Source organism: Ascaphus truei, unplaced genomic scaffold, assembly GCF_040206685.1.
Source record: "Ascaphus truei isolate aAscTru1 unplaced genomic scaffold, aAscTru1.hap1 HAP1_SCAFFOLD_377, whole genome shotgun sequence".
Classification (NCBI taxonomy): Eukaryota; Metazoa; Chordata; class Amphibia; order Anura; family Ascaphidae; genus Ascaphus; species Ascaphus truei.
Genome location: NW_027456708.1, coordinates 324,407 through 351,530, shown reverse-complemented (window position 1 = coordinate 351,530; position 27,124 = coordinate 324,407). Strand labels below are relative to the sequence as shown.

General features: G+C 47.7%; 1 protein-coding gene across 2 annotated transcripts in view; it reads right to left on the bottom strand.

The window, feature by feature from the left end:
• Nucleotides 1-13,168: 13,168 nt before the first annotated feature.
• Nucleotides 13,169-27,124, bottom strand: part of LOC142483866 (uncharacterized) — a 131,497-nt gene continuing 117,541 nt past the window's right edge. For both annotated transcript variants that reach the window (XM_075583796.1, XM_075583795.1), the window contains exons 2-3: nucleotides 17,348-17,451; nucleotides 13,169-14,695 (exon numbers count right to left, since the gene is read on the bottom strand). In XM_075583796.1, the coding sequence (XP_075439911.1) occupies nucleotides 13,434-14,588 (1,155 nt within the window). In that variant the 5' untranslated portion in view covers nucleotides 14,589-14,695; nucleotides 17,348-17,451 and the 3' untranslated portion in view covers nucleotides 13,169-13,433. The remainder of the gene's footprint in view (nucleotides 14,696-17,347; nucleotides 17,452-27,124) is intronic.

Here is a 27,124-nt window from a genome sequence, read left to right as displayed (position 1 = left end):
CTTACCTGTGAAGTCTCTCCTCCTGCATCTTACTATGCATCTTACTATGCCCTCCCTACTGCTTTTTCTGTTTACTGTTTCCTCACTCCTTTGTGAATGTTCTCTCCAACATCCCCACTCCACCATTATTTATACACCCCTCTCACAACAACTTCTATACCCCTCAATAAAAAACACCCATACAAATTCTCTATTCACACCCTCTATCTACTCATTCCCACTGCTGGGTATCTCCCCCGTAGCCTGAAGTCAGACATACACACCTGATCTCACTCATGCGTCCCTGCCATCTCTTCCCCTGTAAATGGTGTTAACATTTTCATTTAACACTGACCAGCCTTAAATCTCACCCCACAAATCAAGTATCCCAATAGCCTGCACTCATTGCTATTATCCCACTCAGTCACTCCTACCACCCATTGTGACCAAGCACTGCCATCTACAGCACTTACTCCCTCATCTACTGTCTCTGTAAGTTTCTCATTAAACCTCTTAGATTGTAAGCTCTTCGGGGCAGGGATTTCCTTTAGTATTGTCTGATTTTGCTGCACTTATTGTTCAATTCTAATTGGGTAATAGTTGGTGGGGGAGTGGGGGAAGTGGATGGACTGGGCGCTTCCTAAACAGTATATCAATCAGTGTGATAAGTGACACAACTTAAGTACACACAATAAACCTTACACCATAAAGTGATAAATAAAATGAAATACAGTGTACAACAGCAGCTCAACTTCCTCTGGTGGGACCGTTCCAAATCCCAGGATGTGGAGTATTCTTTTCTTGGGGTTGAGGAGGAGCGCAGGATAAGCTCGTGATATGCAAAAAAATATAAATATATATAGTGCAGATGGTAATTCACTGCTACAAAAATAATAAAAAACGTAAGAAATGAACTCACAAAAATCGTGTTAAATCACTGCATGTCAGAGATCCTTCTCTCTCTGACTTGAGCCCTTTGTGTAACTGGAGTCTGTATACCTCTCAGTGAAGTGGATGATATGCAAATAAACAAAACCACAAATAGTGCATATAGTATAAACTATACATATGTATTAAACACAGATATTAAGGAAACTCACATTTTCCATACTTAAGATGGGTAGTGGAGAGAACCGCCGATAGAAGGTTGGTAAAAAGTAAGCTGCTGCTCGGTGCTTCATTTTCCCCTCGCAGTGTAGTTCCGTATCAGTCAGTGCCGTCGCGTCACTTCCGGTTTCGCGTCACGGGTGAGGGCGGGAGGCCAGAATGGGAGCAATCTCAGCAGTAATTTGCCAGTCCTTCCAGGCGCAGGATCTCTCCAAACTCTAACTCTACGCGTTTCGCAACAGCTTCGTCAGGAGTACTTATAATTCTCTGTACGGTATTCTTTGTGAAGCGCTGAGTACACTTTTGGCGCTATATAAATAAAGACATACAATATGAGTGCATCTATCTACACTATTATATTACACATTTGAGTGGCAAGGCGTCAGTGATTTGTCCAGTATTTCTTGGAAGGTAAGAACAATATACTATAACTGTACATCAACACTGTGTCTGCCTCTATCCTTGTAATCTGCGCATCAGCGGATCAATATTGACCATCTTCAGCAAACACCTGCCTAGTGAGGCAGTATAAGTGTAGTCATCACCCATGTGGTGTACATTTTTACGGATTAGGCGTATGTATATTAAGATACTCCCTACCACACAAGTTTGTACCAGCCTATCATTATACACTATACTAGGAGACTATTCTTTGCCCGTATCTGCCATCAAGGACTACCCTTGTGCCATAGCAGTACTAGTATAAGATGTTATACTATTGTCCCTTTATTCTACCATTTTATAGGCTGGATTATTTCCAGCATCAGATTGCGGACTAATATTAGTCACTAATCTACTTAATTCTTTGATGAACACGGCTTTTACAGCACTGTAATTATGATCACAGTTACTATCAGTGCTGTTTGATTTTAAAACCCTTTATTTTATATTCATTTTGATGACAAAGTATTTTAGATAAAGCATTATCCATCCAAGTGACTGAATGCTTTGTCACTAGGTTATCTGTTTCTTTTTGTGTATATATGTTATATCTGACCTAGTAAGCACCTCACTTACATACATCCTAGCTGTTGCGGGGGCTCCCTGTTTTGTGTAGCTATCCATATAGCAAACAGGTATGACAGAAAAGACAGACCTTATAGTAAGTCGTTTTCCTCCAGCATTTCAGTGTGTCTCACTAGGTCAGGCAGCCCCCCATGTGTGAGCAGCCTGGGTTTTTATAACCCCTTAAAGAAGCAATTGGGACCTGACAATTACAAGACCTTCCCAGCTGAATTTTAACCTGGTCAATGGTGTACTGCAGACCTAATCATAGGTCAGCCAGGCATAGGGCTGGTGTCTTTTATTCTCCCTGTTACATGGGGACACTAACCTTTTTGAAGTGAAACTTCCTTAGTGGCACCTCATTCGTGATGGGGCAAAAAAGAATTGTGGAGACAGAAATGAAACGGATGTGACGTCAGTGCTGGCAGTTGAGGCCGGGCTGTGTTCTGGCTCAGCCCGACCCCAACACTGACATCACACCCGCTCCACAAATCAGATGCGGCGGCGGCGGCGATAGCCGCCGGCGCCGCTCCTAATCACCCCCCACACCCCACCCAGCCCCACACCCCCCACACACCATGACATATGCGGCGGCGATAGCCGCCGCTCCTAACGGCCGCTGACATGCTGCGCAGCCTCTCTCCTCCCTACCTCCGCTTTCCTGCGTCCCGCTGACTCAGCGCCGCCGGGGTCGAGGAGAGGAGCCCAGGGATCATGGAGGGTATCCGCCGCCGCAGCTCATAACGAGCTCTGCTCCCCCCACCCGCTGACATGCGGCGGCGGCAGCCCTCAAAATTTAATTGCCGCCACTCCTGCTGACCTCCCTCGGCCGAGGCATGGAACGGGGGGGGGGGGGGGTAGAGTGAGCTGCGTTCACCACAGCACCAAGCCAGCTCCCGCTGACGATGACACGCTGCTCCCCTTCCCCGCCGACACTGCCTCTGCCCACGCAGCACTTCCGGAGGGGGGGGGGCCTTTATTAGGTATCTGCCCGGTGCCCGGTGCGGCCGCGTCTCGCCGGGGGGTGGGGCGAGGAGAGACTCAGGCAGAGCCGCCGCGGGTCCGCAGCTCTGCCTGTCTGTGAGGGGAGTAGGAGTCTCAGGCAGAGCCGCCGCGGGTCCGCAGCTCTGCCTGTCTGTGAGGGGGGGGGGGGGAGGAGAGTCTCAGGCAGAGCCGCCGCGGGTCCGCAGCTCTGCCTGTCTGTGAGGGGGGGGGGGGAGGGAGGAGAGTCTCAGGCAGAGCCGCAGCTCTGCCTGTCTGTGAGGGGGGGGGGGGGGGGAGGGAGGAGAGTCTCAGGCAGAGCCGCCGCGAGTCCGCAGCTCTGCCTGTCTGTGAGGGGGGGGGGAGGAGTCAGGAGAGAGGGGGCAGGACACAGAAAGAGAGACACACATACAGTGACAGACACACACACATACATATATACACACACTGACTGACACACATACACACACACACACACACTGACTGACACACATACACACACACTGACTGACACACATGCACACACACTGACACACATGCACACACACTGACACATACACACACACTGACTGACATACACACACTGACTGTGAATAGGTTAGGGGGATGTGTGAGGTGCAGGGGGGCTGCGCATACGTCACACGGTCACACGCACGCACATGGTCACGCACACACACGCACATGGTCACGCACACACACACAGTCACACGCACACACACACAGTCACACGCACAGTCAGTCGCGCGCACAGTCAGTCGCGTGCACACGCACTGTCACGTGCACTGTCACGCGTACACGCACTGTCACGCGCACAGTCACACACAGTCACACAGTAACACGCAGTCACACGCACAGTCGCACAGTCACACGCACAGTCGCACAGTCACACGCACAGTCGCACAGTCACACGCACAGTCACACAGTCACACGCACACACACACAGTCACGCACACACACACAGTCACGCACACACGAGGAATTCACGCTTAGTGCAAATACAAGGGATGTGTACGCATGTTCTAAGTCAAATTTATTTGCGTTTTGTCAATCAAATTGTATTTTGATTTTTAATTAAAACATCACCAATACAAATACAATTTCTGTGACAAAAGTCAAAGAAGTTTCACTTACTATGCGCGTGCACAGCACACACAGCTTTTTTTCAAGTAGAAGGTGTTTTTCATGTTTCTGTGTTGGACAGATCCACTGGCCAACTTTACCCTGGCCCCAGTCAGTATAAAATGATCAATAACCACAGAATTATGCTAAAAAGCATTAGCACTTTTAACCCACGGTCGCCATGCTGTGACAGCATAAAACACTATACAGTATATCAGTGTTTTTCAACCAGGGTTCTACGGAACCCTGGGGTTCCGTGGAGCAGTCCCAGGGGTTCCGCCTAGCGCTCGCACTCACTGTGCGACCCGCGGCGGCTTTCCTAGATCTCCCACTTCTCCCGGCTCTACCCCCTCCAGAGCCCACTCACAGGACTGCAGAAGAGCACTCTAGTAGTGTGGCACTTAAGGTGCCTGCTGCTAGCTAGAGCGAAGGGGTGCATGCAGTCCTGCGTTCTCTGTAGTTAGAGGACACCGCATCCTGCCCACCACTGCTGCCTGAGGTAGGCATATGGGGGGGGAGGGGTGGAGATGTGAGCTACAGTGGGGAGGTGATGTGAGATGCAGGGTGGTGGTTATATGAGGGTGATGTGAGATGCAAGGGGGTGGGTATATGATAATGAAGGGTGTTGGGGGAGATATATGAGGATGATTATGAAGGGTGCTAGGGGAGATATGAGGATGATTGTAGGAGGACATGTGCAGAGGTACACAATGGAGACTGTTTTAAGGTGAAATTAAAATAAGGCTTTATTGTGCCTGTCGCTTTAAACACAGCAAAAATCAACATAAGAGAAATAGTGAGCCAAACAAAACCTGCTTCACTTTGGCATATATGTATCCTTATATTCCAGCCCCTTTTAACTGGGTGGCTACGCAAGCTATTCATCAGCCCAAGTTTATATATATATATATATATATATATATATATATATATATATATATATATATATATATATATATATATATATATATATATATATATATATATACACACACAACAGTCATTGGAAAATAAAGTCTTATCTGTTTGCTGGGTTGCTGCCTTTTCTCCGGATAATTAGCATCCAGGTTTAAAAGTCTTATTTGTCAGCTCCAGAGATCTGTGTTCTCTCGGTCAGTCTTATCTGGGAGACTCAGGAACCTCTGCTCTGTTTCCTTAGCTCACATGTGAGCTAAGGAGTCTTACTTCCTGTCTCAAAGGCAGGCTTTTTCTAACACCTCTAATCAGCCAGGTGCTGGTCAATTAACTAGCACACTGCTGGGTTAGAGGCAAGTTTTTTGAACAGGGTAAGTCCCCTGTTACATACCTCCCGTTTGTGGGAAGCTCGGGCTTGCCACGGCCAAAGCCCGTCCTTCCACTCTCACTCGAGATATCTTTGTGACTTGAATGAGAGTGGATGGAGGAGAACCCTCAGTCGTGCTGGGATTGGAGCCCTTCCTCCAGTTTAGTAGCGTCTCCTCCAGAAGGTGTTTGAGTTCAGCAGTCCTCAGTCGCTCAAGGAGAACTTTTCCCAAGTACAGTCTTTCTACTGACCATGTGGTCCTGAGCTTTCCCCTGTGTCGGGCACTCCTCTTTTTGTAGGCAGACTGTATGGCGACAGTCGCAGAGCGCCTATGCAAATCGCTCTCTCTCACCATCCTTCACATGTGCTCCACTTTAGCACAAAATGTCCATTTCCTGGTATCACCAGAGCACCCTATAACAGCCATTTGAGCCCTCAGTTCTTGAAGCTGTCTTCCTGCACTTTTCCTATTCAATGTAGTCGCCATTTCAGCTTCTTTGGGATTGAGTTGCGATTCCAGCTCTATTTCCAGAAAATGTCCTATCTTTTCAGCTTCCTCAGCTAAGGATTCTTCTGGCTTAGATTCTGCAGTCCTACCTGTGTTTGTTGCCTGTTGGGCGATTGCAGGTTTGGCTAGTGCTTTCTTAGGTGGCTCAAACTTTGTAATTTTGTTTTGAAGGTGAGTGGTGTCCCCAGCTCTCACTGTACACTTGTCCTCACAGGCCTTAGTTACTGTGGGATACCGATGCTTGGACAGAGCCACTACCTTTTCCCGTATTGGCATCTGTAAGTTAGTGGACTGCAGAGTCTCACTCTGTTTCTTGAGTGTTTCCTGCCATTCTCCTTTCAGGGTCTTTATTTCTTCCGTGTGCTTTCTCTGAGCTTGCTTCCACCTATCATTCTTTATTTTGTGGAGCACTGTGAACTTCTTCGCTTGGGCCGCAGATACTCGTCTCAGTCTCTGGACCTTTTTGCGCTCCCTCTTGTACCGAGTCACCTGGTCTCTAAGCTTAGCCTCTAGCGATGCTTTGGTGATGGTCAGGGTAGCCTTCAGTTTATCCTGCTGCTTTGCGAGGACGCACTGGGTAATCAGACGTTCCTGCAGCACTTGTATTTCCTTAGCAGCCTGCAGATTTTCTTCCTGCAGAGTTTGCTGCTTCTCCTCGACATTCTTGAGGTGTGTACGCAGACCTTGCAGTTGGTTCTGCAGTCGGTGCTCTGCTTCAAATTTCTCATCTTCCAACCGTTTCTTTATTTTTTCAAGCTCGTGCAGCTTTTCATTCTTTCCATTGACGTGGTTTGTTAACTCCGAATTTTCTTTTTTTAATCTTAAATGTTCTCCTTTTTCAGTCTCTGTATTATTCAGGGCCTCCTTGCAGTCCACCTTCCATTTTTGCACATCTGCTTGGAGGCGGGCTGTCTCCTGGCGTGAGACTTCCATCTCCAGTTTTAGGTTCTGAAGCTCCTTCTGAGAGACTTTAAGATCTAATTTAAGATGTAGGATAGTTTTCTTTGAAATGTCCAGCTCTTCTGTGAGACTGTGAAGTTCCTTTCTGGAGACTTCCAGTTCTGTGCGGCAGCTGTTGATCTCATGATGTGAGGCATCCAGTGCTCTGCGGAGTGTATGAACCTCCTTCTGAGATAGGTCTACGTCTGTCCGGACACTGTGGCCTCCTGTCGTGAGGCATTCAGCTCTATGTGAAGAGTGTGAACATCTTGCTGGAAGAATGTCATCTGCTTCAGTGCCTCCTCATACTTCCGCTTCAGCTTAGCCATCATTTTATCAGATTGGCTCTGCTTTTCATCCATGGCAGAAATAGTAGCGTTTGCAGTATCTAGCTCAGTCTTGAGATCGTCCAATTCAGTCCTGGACGAAGAGTACATTGCGAGCACATGTTCCTGTAGCTTCACGTTATTTCCCCAGTGTCGATCACAGTCACGCCTGGCAACCTTCAGGGCATCCCCACGGCTGGTCAAGGGATCGTCACTCACCGGTTCCGGCTCCGCTTCCCTGGGATGGTTGGTTGAGGGTTTCTCACTATTAGCACCGGACAGACACTTCTTTGGGGTACACGACTTCTGCCTTGGGCCCTCTGGATATTCGGTCATCCGCGGGACGACTTCTCCATTTTCTCTAGGCTGCAGGGCATTTTGGACCCCCTTTTCCTCTGCAAGATCTGCAGATGTGTCTGTTCCTTCCATGGTAAGTGAAAAACCGCTTTTCTTTTTCTTTTTTTGCCTTTTTGTTTTGGATGACACCGTCCCCTCAGGGATACTGGGGTCTCCATCTTCATTTGCAATTTTGGCAGCGTCACTGGATCCACCTGCCTTTTCTTGCAACTGTAACAGCTGACAGAAATATTCGGTGATCCACTGCTCCCGCTCTTTCTCCTACCGATCATATTCGTCATCATAGGGAGCGGTCTTTCCGGTTTGTACCGAGTTCAGGCACCCCCACCATTCTTGGGGTAATTTGTGGGTGTGACTCGGTTTGGGTTCCCCATAAGAGATGTCATCCTCCTCATCGGACTGGAAGGGCCACTCTTCCGTGGGGTAGGGTTCATTACAGGAACGCTGCATCTTGTCCTCCATTTTGGGGCTATCAGGTGTACTTTTCTTCCTGACCTCAGGAGGCGCTATTGCAGCTGTTGCCATTGTATTTGCTAGAACCCCAAATGGTTGTAGTCCTACAGGTGGGCATATTTTGCTTGTAGAGGTCGTAGCTCTCACAGGCCTCTCTGTAGACTTTGTCTTCCCTTGGGTAAGTTTTACAATATTAGCAGTACTGTGCATGCATTCACTCATCGTCTGAATAAGGCCTGAAGGGACACTGCTCCGTGTGGTGGGGTTCTTTACACCAGGAACACATTTTCTTCCCTATTTTTACAGAGTCTGTATTTGACTTCAGCTGGGTGGCCATTTTAAATTCCCAGGGTTCTATTTCTTTGCAGTTGAATATTTTTTTACTCCTGGCAGGGTGACTTAACACTCAGCAATTGGCTTTGGGATACCTTTTACACCGTTCAGCAATCCCTTTTTCCCCGGTAGGGCAATTTTACACTCAGCATTTGTTTGCTGAAAATTCCCCTGCTTCAGCAGCCTTGCATCAATTTTCACACTTTTCTGCATATACTCCATTCACAGCTGGTAGTCCTATGCGGTGTGGCAACCTTTATTTGCAGAATCAGTACCGCTCGTGGGTCACCATCTGTATTCGCTGCTTCAGCGAAACATTTGAAAACAACAAACGCCTATCCGTTTTAAGGTGAAATTAAAACAAGCTTTAAACACAGCAAAAATCAACATACTGTAAGAGAAATAGTGAGCCAAACAAAACCTGCTTCACTTTGGCATATATGTATCCTTATATTCCAGACCCTTTTAACTGGGTGGCTACCCAAGCTATTCATCAGCCCAAGTTATATATATATACACACAACAGTCATTGGAAAATAAAGTCTTATCTGTTTGCTGGGTTGCTGCCTTTTCTCCAGATAATTAGCATCCAGGTTTAGAAGTCTTATTTGTCAGCTCCAGAGATCTGTGTTCTCTCGGTCAGTCTCGTCTGGGAGACTCTTGAACCTCTGCTCTGTTTCCTTAGCTCACATGTGAGCTAAGGAGTCTTACTTCCTGTCTCAAAGGCAGGCTTTTTCTAACACCTCTAATCAGCCAGGTGCTGGTCAATTAACCAGCACACTGCTGGGTTAGAGGCAAGTTTTTGAACAGGGTAAGTCCCCTGTTACAATGATACTGAAGGGTGCTGGGGGAGATATGAGGATGATGATGAAGGATGCTGGGGGAGATATGAGGATGATGATGCTGGGGGAGATATGAGGATGATTGTAACGGGAGCTTTGTGACAGGCTATAATAATACACAAAATAACTGGGTTGAACTGAACGAGGCTTAGATATAATAAAGTATATTTATTCCTTAAATAGGTGAACATAGCAATATAGTACAGTAACAGGCAAGAAGTAACACTTACTTGGGGATGGGGAATGAGAAGTAGCAGATAGAAATTCTCCAGAAATCAGGTAACAATCAAGATGGTATTTGTAGACAATGGATTTAGGGTTGACCACAGTTTATAGATCTTTGTAACCCTATTCCTAACATTGAGTACAGGCCATTGGATAGCAATTATCTGTAGCCAATCTTTAACGTGGGAACACATTTTAATCCATGCCCCCCAGCAAGTTAGCTCATGCGCACGAGGACCCTCAGGGTCTCATTTCTGTAGCCCCACATTTACATCAGGGACGCCGGCCAGTCTAGCAAAAGGGATATCTGGCAGGATGCCTCTTGTTCACAGGTGTAAAACATGACACTCACATACCACTCTAGTTTGAGGCGTCTCTGCCTTCAGGAAAACAGGGAAGGTGACAAAATCCTTTGAACAGTATTTAAGTCCTAGACATTGGGTCGCCTCTCTGACCATCTGCTTCCCTTTGTGCAAAGGAATTTCTTCTGGTTTTTATCCCTGCCTTGGGATACAGTATTAAAGGTAAAATACAAACATATTAAAATATCCGGTTCCGTTGGATCCAGTGGGTCCAAACTACCCAGAACTCAATGCCGGAACTGGGACACCATATGGTCCAAGTTTCAGCCCGCTACGACCTTCGGAACCGGAGCTACACAAATACAACTTAAACCGTTTCCTATTTTAATACAAAAATCTCCGCTGTAAATTAAATCAAGGTTTTTCACTAAATCCCCATTGAAAACAATAGGCTCCGCCGCCATAGACTTTCAATGGCAAACCGCCGCCGTTGGCGGCTATGGGAATCTGCTGCCATAGACTTTCAACGGGGCATCGCCGCCGTTGAATCCTATGGGGTTTCTCCGCCATAGCCGGTCAATGGAAATTGGCCGCCATTGAAGTCTATGGGAGAATTTCCGAACCTTTAAGGGGACCCATACTCCGTCGGGTTGGTTCGAGAGGGTCAAGGATGGTTCTGCAGCCATGCCAGAACAGTGCCTACAGGTACCCCAAAACCTGGCCCTCGGGACCCTCCGGAACCGGAGATATGGGTTCATGATTTGTAGCTTTTCTGACTTAGTCATTTTCTTGAGCTGCTTCTGCCGTCGCCATTGGAACCTATGACACGACCCGCTCTCTGCAGCTCGACCCTTTCCGGTGGTCCTGGATTCGGGGACCCGGTGGTGGTCGAGTGGGGGGAGGTCTAGGAACAAAAATTATTTTATTTCTGGGTGCCCTAGAACCGAAGATTCCCACGCCACTAGACGTTGAACTTGACTAATTAGTGATCAAAGCTCTTTTTCAGACAAAGAATCCTTTGCGGTTTGGACGGCAGCCAACTCGTTCCTGTAAAGTGCCGTCGAGGAATCTCCATTGAAGTCAATGAGCCCATTGACTTACAATGGGAAACCGCCGCTCCTCCTCTCGGACGCCACCTGCTGGTCTTCGAGGGAAACAGGTCCAAAACAGCTAGATCCGCCATTTAAATGCATGGAGCTCTAATGGCAGCCTATGGGACTCTGCAAAATGGTGCATGAAAAGGCGGGAAAATTACACAAAGGGCTATAATCACTAAAGAACTATTAACCCTTTCCCTCCCGGATGGATCCCAGTGTGTGTGTGTGATGCAGACACTGATATAACAATAAAGCATGGGAACAGGGGAATATACATTTTCATGATATAACAAGGGGTAAACCACATTCCTGAATTGCAGTCCAGTTAACCCCTTGTCTCCCTGGTGAGGTCAGGGAGTGGCCAAATGGGGTACAACCTCTTTAATACCGGGCCACCCGCTTTCTCCCTCTACAATGATGATGAAGCGTGCTGGGGGAGATATGAGGATGATGATGAAGGGTGCCGGGGGAGATATGAGGATGATGATGACGTGTGCTGGGGGAGATATGAGGATGATGATGAAGGGTGCTGGGAAAGAGATGAGGATGATTTTACCAGTGTGGCTCGGTTTAAAAAAAAATATGTATTGGGGTGGCAGTGGCATTTTTAATACGTATTGGCGGGGCAGGTATTTTTATTATGTACTAGCTGAGAGACCCGGCGTTGCCCGTGAGTTAAATTTCCCGCTAGGGGGAGGGGGGGGACAGTGGACAGGAGGGGGGGGCAGTGGACAGGAGGGGGGGAGGACAGTGGACAGGAGGGGGGGAGGACAGTGGACAGGAGGGGGGGACAGTGGACTGTAGGGGGGGACGGGGGACAGTGGGAGACAGTGGGAAGGAGGGTGGGACAGTGGACAGGAGGGGGGGGACAGTGGACAGGAGGGGGGGGACAGTGGACAGGAGGGGGGGCAGTGGACAGAAGGGGGGACAGTCAACAGGAGGGGGGGACGGGGGACAGTGAGAGACAGTGTGAAGGAGGGGGGGACAGTGGGGAGGAGAGGGGGGACAGTGGGGAGGAATTGGAGGGATGGGGGACAGTGGGGAGGAGGGGGGGACAGTGGGATGGGGGGGACAGTGGGGAGGAGGGGGGGACAGTGGGGAGGAGGGGGGGACAGTGGGGAGGAGGGGGGGACAGTGGGGAGGAGGGGGGACAGTGGGGAGGAGGGGGGGACAGTGGGGAGGAGGGGGGGGACAGTGGACAGGAGGGGGGGACGGGGGACAGTGGGGAGGAGGGGGGGACAGTGGACAGGAGGGGGGGGACAGTGGGGAGATGGGGGGGACAGTGGACAGGAGGGAGGGGACAGTGGACAGGAGGTGGGGGGACAGTGGACAGGAGGTGGGGGGACAGTGGACAGGAGGGGGGGACAAATGGGGTGGGGTTACATGTATTTAGAGGGGTGAGGTTTTGTGATATGTATTTTGTAGGGGGGATTGAGTTAGCGTGGGGTAATTGACGGAAGGTAGGGACGAGTGAGAGGAGAGGGGGGGGAGAGAGTGAGGAAAAGAGGTAGAAAGAGTGAGACGCAGGGGAGATAAATATATACGAGGCGAGAGGAGTGAGTGAAATGGAGGGGAGAGATATACATGGGTAGAGGGTGGGAAATAGAGGGGGCTCGTGAGGTGTGTCAGCTAATATGTGTCAGCCATTTAGGGGTTCCCTGAGATTATTAGAAAAACTTCCAAGGGTTCCTCCAAAAAAAAAAAAAAGGTGAATCACTGCTATAAACAGTATAACTAGCTGTTATAATTATAACACATAGGGAGGGGAGTGGGGCAGCCAACGTCCCCTAACCTCAGATAATTTCCCTATCTGCTTCGTCTCTATATATCGTACCTTTAATTTTCCCGCCCAAACTGCCTAGCCACGCACCCCCTTTGGCCTGCCCAATCACAGCACTCTGCCCACCTGCTCCCAGCCAATCACCTGACTCCTGTCCCACATCTGCCTGGAAACACAAAGCTCACTTTCCCACAAAAAGGGAACTTGCCCCAAACAAAACCCAGAGGTGAGCGAGGAGCTTCCAGTCCCGTTCCCCCCCTCCCCTCCCCACACTCCCGTGCCTCCCCAGTCCCTTCACATTTATTATGAAGGCCGTCACACTCCTCTTACCCTAAAACCACACACCTTAATCCCTCACCCTAAAACCCCCGACCCCAAACCCCTTAAATTAACCCCATACCCAAAACAGTAATAAAACTTACATTAGAAGAGGCTGGTGGTGGAGAGCCCATCTGTGGCCTAATGCCAATGGCAAATTGGTCGCGGTGAAACTATTCCAATTCACAGCTAAGTGAGGCTACAGACAGCTTCAGCATAATGGGAAACGCACATTTTATTATACCCATCAGCATGGAAATATAAAACATTAAGAGGACAATGTTTCTTTAAATAAAACTACAATAAAAATTATACAAATAACTTGCATTTAAAACGTTATAACTTTTTATCCTTTTAAAATGCTCATTTATGCACCATAAACTAAAGTCACTTTTCATTGTGATTTAGCGTAACACAGATACACGTGTGCACTTATATGTGAGCGTCTACGTCACTGGTTATCCCTAAACATGCCTGGCTTTAGCGATAGCTCCCTCCCCTGTGTGTCCTCTTGTGTCTCCTTAGGATGGATAACTGACTAAATCCCTTCCCACATTCCCCACATACATGCGGTCTCTCCCCAGTGTGTGTCCTCTTGTGTATTTTCAGGTTGGATAACCGACAAAATCCCTTCCCACATTCCCCACATACATGCGGTCTCTCCCCTGTGTGTGTCCTCTTGTGCGTGTTCAGCATGGATAAGTTACTAAATCCCTTCCCACATTCCACACATACATGCGGTCTCTCCCCTGTGTGTGTCCTCTTGTGTATGTTCAGCATGGATAAGTTACTAAATCCCTTCCCACATTCCCCACATACATGCGGCCTCTCCCCTGTGTGTGTCCTCTTGTGCGTGTTCAGGTTGGATGACGCACTAAATCCCTTCCCACATTCCCCACATACATGCGGTTTCTCCCCTGTGTGTGTCCTCTTGTGTGTCCTCAGGCTGGATAAGTCACTAAATCCATTCCCACATTCCCCACATACATGCGGTCTCTCCCCTGTGTGTGTCCTCTTGTGTGTGTCCAGGCTGGATGACACACTAAATCCCTTTCCACATTCCCCACATACATGTGGTCTCTCCCCTGTGTGTGTCCTCTTGTGTGTCCTCAGGCTGGATAAGTCACTAAATCCATTCCCACATTCCCCACATACATGCGGTCTCTCCCCTGTGTGTGTCCTCTTGTGTGTTTTCAGGTGGGATAACTGACTAAATCCCTTCCCACATTCCCCACATACATGCGGTCTCTCCCCTGTGTGTGTCCTCTTGTGCGTGTTCAGGTTGGATGACGCACTAAATCCCTTCCCACATTCTCCACATACATGCGGTCTCTCCCCTGTGTGTGTCCTCTTGTGTGTGTCCAGGCTGGATGACACACTAAATCCCTTCCCACATTCCCCACATACATGCGGTCTCTCCCCGATCTGTGACCTCTTCTGTAGGTTCTGGACTGATAACCAAGTCAGACTCTTCTCACTTTCTCCAAGATCTTTTCCTGTGGCATCTGCTAATATATATCTTTTGGAATGAGAAGCAGTTATATTGTTTATTAATTGCCGTGACTGGTTGAAAGATGCATTTTCTGTCATATTTAATGGAATGTTGCAAGATTGTTCTGTCTTCATCTTTTCCATATACTGATTTGGGTGTTTGAACTTCAGATGTTTGAGGAGGTAATCCTGACTGCTAAAAGCAACCTTGCAGTGCTGGGATGGGTGGATTATTGGAGCTTGTCTTTGTACTAGACGAGACAAAAAAGTCACTGTTACACAAACTGTCTTACAAAAGTTCATGCAGGAGAGGTACGTTGGCATATCCCAAAAGTTCAGGAAGTAAACTGTAGATGTACATTGTAAAAATGAAGGGTTTAGCACAACATGTGCAGCATTAGGGCCGGGAGAGTAGCTGTAGTGGATCATACATTTAAAGTGGATCATAATATTTAACGATTTAAAAAGGAAATCTCACTAGCTGCAAAACACCAATTAAAGTGGCAGAAATAATTTGATAGACAGTAAGTCGATAGGTTCAGTTGTGAAGGTATAATTAAAAAATATTTGTACAATGAATAGAATACGTGTCTCATTAGAAGCTCACATATCAGTCACCGGGTGTTCCTGTTACCGCACCATGTACCAGGTCTCTAATAGTTATAGGATGACCCAACTTTCTGCTAAATCTGCATTGTTAAATCAGGAACCAAATGCACAATTATTGTATTTTAACATATATACACATACAATGGTGGTGGGGACAATGCAAACACAAAAACGTTGCAAAATCATGGAATGTGATTCCAAAAAAGGAATGTGATTCCCTCCCTTTAAGGTGACATCCCAGCACCCAAAAAAGGGCATTCATCACATGGTACATAAACCAACTCCCTTCATTACCATAGCGGTTAGCCACTGACGGTTTTTTTAATGTACTGTAATATTGTTGATGTATTTATTACTGGGTTACCATTTATCGCCAATGTGGATATCTGCCCCCTCCTACCCCCCCACAATTGAGAGGGCCTAGTTATCCACAGTGATAATCAATGTATTTTGAATGTTCTTTTTATTTTAAACGTGTATATATTTTTTGTTAATATTTAAAACCACATTTGTCTGATAGGGATATTGGGCATTCGTGTAGAAGGGGGACAGAGGTAGGGGATGTGGGTGATGACGGTAGTTGCTCCGGGAGGGTGGATTGGCTTCCTGGGGGGGGGGGGGGAGTGGTGCAGAGATGGGTTAACCCTAAATTACCTTAGCAACTAGAATAGCAATGCTTTACTGGCCACTAACAAGGTCTAATAATTAGGGGAAGGGTAGGGGAAAGGGAAGAGACTCCCACATCATCTTAACAACTATATCTATACGCTGAGGTGCAATAGGGATAAATAGCATGTGAATAACAAAAGAAAAAGAGTCCCAACAGAATGCACTCACTGTCTCGTATGTAATGTAATGATTGGCAGAAAGATAAAAACCTTTTAATTATAATTCTAAAAATAGCAGAAATAGAATTGGCGAAATAGAATCCATGACCAATTCTGATAAACAGACAACACACTAAATAATAAACACACCAAAATAAAGAAGTATTAAACTGTATTAGTTCGTTGTTCCTAATGGATACCTCGTATTCCATAGCTGAGGATAGTTTAAGGGAAAAAAATCCATATTGATAACGTTTATTACCTACTGGTGTAGGTTAATTCCAGAATTTAATATTCAATATTTATTCTTAAACTCCGGATTTAATAATAAACCCGGGGCACTAGATCCCTAAATAGGGACAACCAAATAGGACAACTATTTACAAAAATATTTTAAAACTGCTTAAATTGCGTATAGCGTATCCACAATCTAGAAGCTCTAGATGTGAGGTCACAAACACACAAGAGGCGTGTCTATTCCAAATACTGATAGCTGCTTGATCAGAGTTTATTCAGTTATACCATCATGGAAATATAGTTGTGTTGGCTTGGTAAATCGGGTATAGCCTGGTTTACCTATTGTTAGTAATCTGCCACACATACCATATATTGACGGGCAACATTAGTACCAATCAAATAAAAGTAGAATTTTAACCCAGGGAGTGTTAGGACCTGCTACGGTCATGCCTTTAAAGTGGCAGCAGGCTTAAGACACTTTTGCCAAAGGGTTAAACTAAATGACCCTTTTTTTCCAGAGAATATATAGGTATTTTTGTCACATTGGAAGTAGCTTTGGGCATCTTTGTCTGTTTTTTGTTGTAACCATGCTTTACTAGCCACTAAGGTGTCAAAGGGGGGTAGTTTAGTTTAATATTTATATTATTCCGTGTATATAAAACCGATGACTAGTTGACCCGTGTACTACTAAGGGGTTAATATATACTATAATGTATTTTAACAACTATTTTATAATGTATTCCATGTAAGTTTAGCTCATCTTGCCTATGTATATAATGGGCAGTATAATAGCCATTATATACATAGGAAAGACAGGGCTAACGCCAGCCGGTAGTTGGTGATAAAATATTTGCGGTATTTCTGACGTTCATCCCGTTCCGATAAATATCGGAAGTTTGATGTATAGCAGTTTTTACTTGAAAATGTGTTTCTATGCCTGTTTTGTATCAGATATGGTGCTTTTAACAGGTCCGAAAAAAAGTGCTTTATTTTTGGCGCTACATCGCTGATTCATTGCACGGTAATAAGGCACTTTTTTAAGGCCGGTAATAAGGCACTTTGGTTACCGCAGCTTGATGCATCTGGCCCTTTGACTCAACTCAGGTTTAGTTATATTAAGCTCTAGTTGACCTGTAATGGTGTATGCAGATCTATCACTATTTGCAATTTAACATCAGTAATAAGACAATAGAGATGTAAAAACCACGTAACACACATATTCCTGATTACCTTGTGCTGGCGCGTTACTTTTCCACAGCGTGCCCTCTTGATACCAAGCTCTTTCCCATATATATCTCCATACCAGACCACGGAAAATTTCAGGGAACCCCTATCTGAATGACATGTTCGACAGGGGGTAAATCACAAAATAGACACGTGTAAAGCAGTAGGGGTAATAAATAATAATTAACTCATACTTTTGAATAAACAATGTGTATATATTTTGTAATGATTTTAGTTTAAACATCACCCCCCCCCCCTTTGCATCTCACATCACCCCCCCTGCATCTCACATGACCCCCCACAGATCGATATCTCTCTCTCTCCCTACTTCTCTCTCCTCTCCCTTTCTCCCTCCACTTTCCTCTCCCGCTCTCCTCGCCCTCCTATTCTCTCTCCTCTCCTCTCTCCAACCTTCTCCCTCCAACCCCCCCCCCCCACACACACACACACACACACACTCTCTTTCACACACACACCTACTCACACACACACACCTACTCACTCACACACACACACACACACACACCTACTCACTCACACACACACACCTACACACACACACACACACACAGACACACACACACACACACACACACACACACACACACACACACACACACACACACACACACACACACACACACACACACACCTACTCACTCACACACACACACACACACACACACACACACACCTACTCACTCACACACAAACACACCTACTCACTCACACACACACCTACTCACTCACACACACACCTACTCACTCACACACACACACCTACTTACTCACACACACACCAACTCACTCACACACTCACCTACTCTCACACACACACCTACTCACACACACACACCTACTCACACACACACACACACACCTACTCACTCACACACACACACACCTACTCACTCACACACACACACACACACCTACTCACTCACACACACACACACACACACACCTACTCACTCACACACACACACACACACACACCTACTCACTCACACACACACCTACTCACTCACACACACACCTACTCACTCACACACACACACCTACTCACTCACACACACACCTACTCACTCACACACACACCTACTCACTCACATACACCAACTCACTCACACACACACACACCTACTCTCTCACACACACACACACACACACACACACACACTCACTCACACACACACACCTACTCACTCACACACACACACACACCCCTACTCACTCACACACACACACCTACTCACTCACACACACCTACACACACACACACACTCACACACCTACACACACACACACACACACACACACACACACACACACACACACACACACACACACACACACACACACACACACACACACACACACACACACACACACACCTACTCACTCACACACACACCTACTCACTCACACACACACCTACTCACTCACACACACACACACCTACTCACTCACACACACACACACCTACTCACTCACACACACACCTACTCACTCACACACACCTACTCACTCACACACACACACCTACTCACTCACACACACACACCTACTCACTCACACACACACCTACTCACTCACACACACCTACACACACACACACACACACACACACACACACACACACACACACACACACACACACACACACACACACACACACACACACACACACACACACACACACACCTACTCACTCACACACACACCTACTCACTCACACACACACACACCTACTCACTCACACACACACACACCTACTCACTCACACACACACCTACTCACTCACACACACACCTACTCACACACACACACCTACTCACACACACACACCTACTCACTCACACACACACCTACTCACTCACACACACACCTACTCACTCTCACACACACACACACCTACTCACTCACACACACACCTACTCACTCACACACACACCTACACACACACACACACACACACACACACACACACACACACACACACACACACACACACACACACACACACACACACACACACACACACACACACACACACACACTACTCACTCACACACACACCTACTCACTCACACACCTACACACACACCTACACCTACACACACACAACATTTACAGCAGAAGCAGCATCTCCTTCCTCCCTTCTTTTCCTCTCCTCTCCCCCTTCTCTCCTCTCGTTCTCCCTCCTCTCTCACACACAGTCACACGCACTCTCTCTGTCACACTCACTCTCACACACAGTGTCACACACTCACACTCTCTCTCTGTCACACACAGTCACACACACACTCTCAAGCAAGCAACGTTTACAGCAGAAGCAGCATCTCCTTCCTCTTGTGAGTGGAGTTTAGATCATATGGCTCATATTATCCATAGTGGTAGGAATAGCACTACAAGGTACATAGAACATTATGAGATAGGATCTAAGTTAGAGCGTTGTGCTTCCCACGGTGAAGGCTCCGAAACGCTCTGACAGGAAATCGCATCCGACCTCTCCGATTAGCCTGCGCACCAGGGAGTGACGCTGGACATACCCAACATATGTTTCACCTGATAGGCTTCAACGGGGCGGTTTCAGAGTGATTCTGGCGGGTTTTTAAGTGTAATGGTCGCCATGGATACCGATTAATGCTAACTTCTGATTGGTCTCGCGAGAAGTTGCGTCAGTTGCGCGTCACTCTCGGTTACAGCAGTAGTGTAGTGCATTTCAATTGGTTACCTCTGACCACATGACTATCAGCAAGGTCAGTGATTAGTCAATGTCTTTTGTGCACTCATGTACACACCGGTCTGTTTTCGTTACTATAACTGCCAGAAAATGCTTACTTCTGATTGGGACAATTGGTTGAAGCATCACAGTAACCCGTTGCTATCTATTATTACCTATGTCTGCTCCGATTTGATTATAGGAGACATGTGGTCTGCAGTTTATGCTCTGACTGGACATAGGGCTGAAGTGAATCATGCTGTTAATCAAAACAAGTTTATTTACATTGTAGTAGTTGCGAATCCAGAGATCAAAACTGGGGCTTTGGAGAACCACATCAGCTAAGCGAATCATTATTTATTGAGCAGTATTATGATTCTTCAATTCTGTAAAAAATTATGTTTAAGGTGGGAGGAAATGTGTACACCTGAATGGTGTTAATGATGCGCACATCTCTGATTGTCCATAAAAGTGTCCTTAATGACCAGCAAATTTCTTAGAGATAGAGCTAATCCAGGATGTGTAGATTGAATATAATGGCACTAGTAGTCTCCTTGGACAGAGATAACATTAACCCCATGTGGTTTGAATGAGGGATTCCTTTTCACCCCATTTCTGTAACACTTTTTCAGAGTGTAAATATCTATTCTGCCCTGGGATTCATTGAATTTAATTAACTTATCACTTCTACAGTATAAAAAAAAGCATTGAGCCACAGTCTAATGAGGTAACAATGTCAGTTTGGGCTTGAAACTCCTCCTCCCCCCCCCCCCCCCCCGCCATGGCCACGTCCCCCGCACTGCTCCACATAGACCACAGATCGCAGATATTACCCGTGCACGTGCCGCTAGGCCAGTGTTTCCCAATTAAATTTAGTCGTGGAACCCTTTTATATTTTGTAAAACAGAATGGAACCCCTTCAATATTTTTAGCGTAGCACATGAAAAAAAAAACAAAAAAAGAAATAAGACGCATGCGAAAAATGTTTTATTCAAGATCTTTTTTAAAAGACAAAAACATTTTTAAAAGACCTCCACTGCCCTATTACATTTTAAAATGACCCCCACTGCCCCAGTACATTTAAAAAATACATATCTTCCCCAGCACCCCTCATCATCCTCATATACCCCCCCCTGCATCTCCCATTACTCCCCACCCACCGTCTGCCACCTTGGATCTCCCCACCCACCCATCACCACCATGGATCCCCCCCCCCCACCACCAATATGCCTACCTCGTATCCTGCCCTGCAGTTGGCAGTTGGTGGGGGGGGGGTGTGAACGAGGCAGAGGGGCAGGAGGCAGCATCACAAGAGGAGGAGGTGGCGAGGCAGCGGGACAGGAGGCAGTGGGGCAAGAGGAGGAGGCGGCACTACAGGAGGCAGCGGGGCAAGAGGAGGAGGCGGTGGAGGGACGAGGAGGTGGCAGTGGGGGGTGAGGAGGCGGAGGGGCAAGCAGCAGTGGGGGGAGGAGGCGGCAGGAGGTGGTCAGGGCTGCACGCACACGCTCTAGCAGGCACCGGAAGTGCCGCAATGCTAGAGAGCGATCTTGCAGTGCTGACTGGAGAGCGGGCTGGAGGGTTTGGCGGGGAGGGAGGGTGGAGGAGAGCCATGGCGGAACCCATGGGACTGGGTTACGAGGAACCCCATTTGGAAAACGCTGCGCTAGGCAATCAGACGCGCGTGCAGTAGTGACCACTGGGGCCATAGCCTAAGGCCGCGGGCATGGTCAGCGCTTTGGCCCTGACCCGTGCTGATCCGCGCTCTAGTGAGACCCTGCAGCCGCAATGAGAGTGGCTTTAGCAGGGGATCGCGCACGCTTCCACAAGCGTGCGTAAGCATAGACGACTATTGCAGGGTACATGCAACTACACACGTGGGTTTCTTGACAAGGCTGTTTTATTTTGCCTTGAAAAATATACAGCACACAAAACAAAAATAGCTCTTTTTCAGCAACAAACGAAAATGGCTTTTCCTTCAGCAAACAGACAAAAACAGTTTCTCTTTAGCAGACAGTGTATATGGCAGTTGCCCTTTTCTATGCAGGGGACATACAGTTCACAATTCATCTACTTTTCTAATCAGACCTTGTATCAGGAAATCTCTTTAGCAGCAGCTTACTCCTCACTCATCAACAGCCAGCTTCATGTGTCTACAACCTGGGTTTTAACACACCTTGATTAGGCAGCTGGGATACCACTAATTGTCCTGAGGTTCCCAGCTGAAGTTAACCTAGTCAGTGCTGCACTGCAGACTAGACATAGGTTTTCCAGGCACATAACTGGTGGCTTGTATTTACCCTGTCACAACGACATTAATTTTCTAGTTTGAGCGCAGGGTCGGTCACGTGAGCGGATCGCCCAATGAGGGAGAACCAGCTCCGTGACGTCACTGGCCCGCCCCCAACACGCCCCCGGACGGCACGCGAACTAAGGCCAGGGAAAGCACTCGCTTTCCCTAAGTGCGCATCTGCATGGCTGGAGTCACCATGGACTCAACCTAAGGCTACATACGGGCAGCAATGGTGCTGAACAAGGCTAATTGTCCTGAGGTTCCCAGCTGAAGTTAACCTAGTCAGTGATGCACTGCAGACTAGACATAGGTTTTCCAGGCATATAACTCGTGGCTTGTATTTACCCTGTCACATTCCTCCCCTGTTAGTGTGTGGCTGGGGCTACGCACGGCTGAAGCCCGACCATCCAGCCCTTCTCTAGAAAAGAAGTCAGCATTTGCGTTCTCTTTTCCCGGCCTATGCTGAATCTCAAATAAGAAGGGTTGGAGGGCCATATACCACCTAGTCAATCTAGTATTGGAATCCTTCATGCTATTTAACCATTTCAGTGGAGCATGATCCGTCACCAAAGTACAATGGACTCCTGCCAGGTAATGCCTCAAAGCCTCGATTGCCCACTTTACTGCAAGGCACTCTTTCTCAATCACTGAGTAATTTTTTTCCCTTGGGAACAATTTCCTACTCAGGAAAAGGATAGGATGTTCAACTCCCTCAAACTGTTGTGACAACACTGCCCCTAGCCCTATCTCTGATGCATCTGTTTGCACTATAAAAGGGCTGTTGAAGTCTGGGCTTCTAAGGATGGGACCCTCTGATAGACACCTTTTTATGTCCTCAAAGGCTCTCTGACAATCCCTTGACCACACCACTTGTGTAGGGGCACACTTTGTGAGGTCCGTTAAAGGGGCTGCCACTTCCGAATAGTTGGGGATGAACCGCCGGTAGTACCCTGCTAAACCCAGCAGAGAGCGTACCTGCGTTTTCGTTTGGGGGGTCGGAACTTCTTTCAGGGCAGCTACCTTGTCAGCTAGTGGCCTTACTTTTCCACCTCCCACTGCATACCCTAAATATTTGGTTTCCGCTTTACCCAAGGCACATTTCTTAGGGTTGGCTGTGAGCCCTGGCTCCCTTAGAGATTTGAGGACCGCTTTCAGCCTATTTAGATGGGCCAGCCAGTGTTTACTATAAATGACAATGTCATCTAGGTAGGCTACGGCATAAGATCTATGGGGCCTTAGTACCTTATCCATGAGTCTCTGAAATGTGGCTGGGGCTCCATGCAGTCCAAATGGCATTGTCACAAACTGGTATAAACCCATGGGAGTGGCAAAGGCTGTTTTGCATTTGGACTTTTCCTCTAAGGGTATTTGCCAGTACCCTTTTGTCAAGTCCAACGTGGATATATATTCCGCGTTACCAAGGGTGTCAATTAATTAGTCCACCCTTGGCATCGGATATGCGTCAAACTTGGATACCGCATTGACCTTTTAGAGGTCCACACAAAATCTTACCTTCCCATCGGGTTTAGGGACCATAACTAGTGGACTACACCACTCACTGCATGATTCCTGAATCACTGCTAAGTGTAACATTTCTTGTACCTCCTTCTCTACCAGAGCCCTATGACTTTCAGGCAACCTATAAGGACAGAAACGTACTTTTACCCCAGGTGCTGTCTCGATTGCATGGGAAATTAAGTTAGTTTCTCCTGGTAAGTCAGAAAAAACATCCTGGAATTGTGTAATTATTGCTAACAAGTCCCCTTTTTGTTCAGAGGACAACTGTTTACCCATTGGGATTTTATCGTCACTCACGATGTTCTCCCGTGGAGGCTGAGGACCCAAGTCCGTTTCCTCCTCCACCGGGTGGATGAATAGAGACCGCTGCATCTTCCAGGGTTTCAGCAAGTTCACATGGTAAATTTGTTTACCCTTCCTGGACCCTGGTTGAGCGATCTCGTAATCCACATCACCCGTACGGCGGAGTACTTCGAATGGGCCCTGCCATTTGGCCAGGAGTTTAGTCTCGCAACTGGGTAACAATAACAACACCTGGTCTCCTGGGTGAAACACTCATGCGAGCATTCTCATTGTAATGTCTCTCCTGACTGTCCTGGGCAGATCTAAGATTCTCCCTGGCAAAATGGCCGACCACATCTAGGCGCTTCCTAAGGTCTAGTTCATATTGCAGGGTATTCTTAGAAGGGGACTGCTGTTCCTCCCAGGACTCCTTTAAGAGGTCTAGGATACCCCGGGGTTGGCGGCCATAGAGCAATTCAAATGGAGAGAATCCCTTGGAGGCCTGGGGAACTTCCCGCACTGCAAACAGCAGAAAAGGGAGAAGTTCATCCCAGGCTCTCTTTTCTGAGTCTACGAATTTCCTCAGCATCCCTTTTAGAGTTCGGTTAAATCTTTCTACCAATCCGTCAGTCTGTGGATGGTAGACCGATGTCCGAACAGACTTGACCTCTAGTAACTTTAAGACATCCTGCATCAGTTTAGCCATGAAATTTCTACCTTGGTCTGTCAACATAACCTGGGGAAGTCCAACCCGTGAGAACAGTTCCAACAACTTGTTGGCTACTTGCTTCACTGTTGCTGTTCTCAGGGAGAACGCCTCAGGATATCTTGTCGCATAATCAACTATTACAAGGATAAACCTGTGTCCTTTCGCAGAAGGTTCTACAGGTCTTACCAAGTCTACCCCAATCCACTCAAAGGGAACTGACACCAAGGGTAGGGGAACCAAAGGGGCTGGTTTTTGTCCTTTTGGACTAGTTAGCTGGCACTCCGGACATGCTGCACATAGCTTAGCAATATCACTATGCATCCCTGGCCAATAGAATCGGGATGAAATACGGTCCAATGTTTTATGCCTGCCCAGGTGACCACCCCAAGGGACAGTATGGGCTAGAGAGAACACAGATTTAACAAACGCCTTGGGAACCAATATCTGTCTAGTGACCTCCCCTGTTTGTGTCTGCCTATTCACCCTATATAGGATATCCTTTGATAGCTCAAAATGGGGGAATACTATCACCCCCTGGGCATCTAAAATCTGTTCATCAATTTTCACCACCTTGTCATACTGTCTAGCAAGGACTGGGTCTTCCCTTTGCTTCTGGTGAAAGTCAGGGAGGTACAGGTCTGGTAAATCTCCAGGGCCCATATCCCCCTCCCTTTGGCCATCCCCAGCCATCACTTGTGACCTCTGACTACTAGAATGGTCACCTTGAGACCCAGATTTCTGCAACCAGTCCTGTTTGTCCAAGCGTCTTTGCTTCCGAGACTTTTGAACCCGGTGTCTACTGGGAAAAAGTTCTGCCGAGAAGGGGAACAGTTTGCCAGGGTTCTCTTGAGCCCTAGAAGGAGGCTCCTCGTGAAAGACTGGGGCCATTAGGTCCGAAAAGAAAGGCCAGTCCCAACCGAGCACAACGGGGGCCGGGAGCCTAGGAGCGACTCCTACTTCGAGGTAAGCATCCTGACCTTTTACCTGTAGCCGGATTTTGGCCGTCGGATAGCGTTTTACATCGCCGTGTATACATTCTATGCTCCATGAGGAGTCAAAAGAACACACGTTAGGCGGTAACAGTTCCTGGAGGACCAGAGTTTTCCCAGAGCCCGAATCTACAAGGGCCTGAACGGTTTTTCGCCCAATCAGGAAGTAGCCGGGGCTTGTAATTTTCCCCAGTATAAGCCGAGGCGATGGTTCTGCTGAATGAACAATCCATCAGTGGACAGTCCACATACCAGTGGCCTTGTTCTCCGCAGGTGGAACATGGAGAGGGTTCCCTAGCAGGAGGGGGCTGTGGATAGCGCTCCGCTGGACCGGTTACTGGAGACCAGGCATCTGGTGGGTCCTGTGGGCGACGTCCTCGGAAGTTCCTCTCATTTTGCGACGAGCCGACATCTGCTTCCGGATGAGGGTCTCTGTGGGGACCAGCCTTTGGACTCCGCCCTTGCTGGAACGACTGCTCCTTCCGTTGGACTTGGCGGTTCCGTGACGGGCCGTAGGTTCCCCATTGATCCGACCTCCCTCTTTGGGCATCCGCAAGTGCCGGTGGAGTCGGGTCCAGGACACTCGCCTGCTGCTCAGCCCCAAGGAAGTTCTCCACGAGTCGGACCGCCAAAGCTATGGTTTCAGCAGCGTGGCGTTTTACCCACGAGCGTGCGGAAGGGGGTATTATTTGTAGAAATTGTTCCAAAACCACCTGCTCCAGAATTGCCTCCTTAGTGCACTCCTCAGGTTGTATCCAGTGTGTACACAAGTCCAATAATCGCTGAGCGAGGACCCGGGGTCTCATCTTAGCGGTGTACTTCATGTTCCGGAACTGCTGCCGGTAGGTCTCTGGGGTCAGACCTAAGCGATCCAGTATGGCGGCTTTTACTTGGCGGTAGTCCATTGCCTGATCTGCTGGGAGATCCTGATATGAGGCCTGGGCTTCTCCTATGAAGAGCGGGGCCAAAGCAGTTGCCCAGCGATCTGTAGCCCAGCCCTGAGCTTCGGCAACTCTTTCAAAAGTCAGTAAAAAAGCCTCTGGATCCTCGTTCGGAGCCATTTTCCTCAGGAGTATCGGGGGTTTGCTTGCAGGTTCTGTACTGGCAGACCCCTGGAATTGGGTCAGCAGCTTGGCCATTTACTCCTCCTGTGCTGCCTGCTGCTGGGCTACGAGCTCGGTTTGCTGCTGCCGTCTTTCATCTCTCTCTGCTTGCAGCCAGGCCTGCTCGCACAGAAACGCTTTCAACATTTCTTCCATTCTTGTGTGTG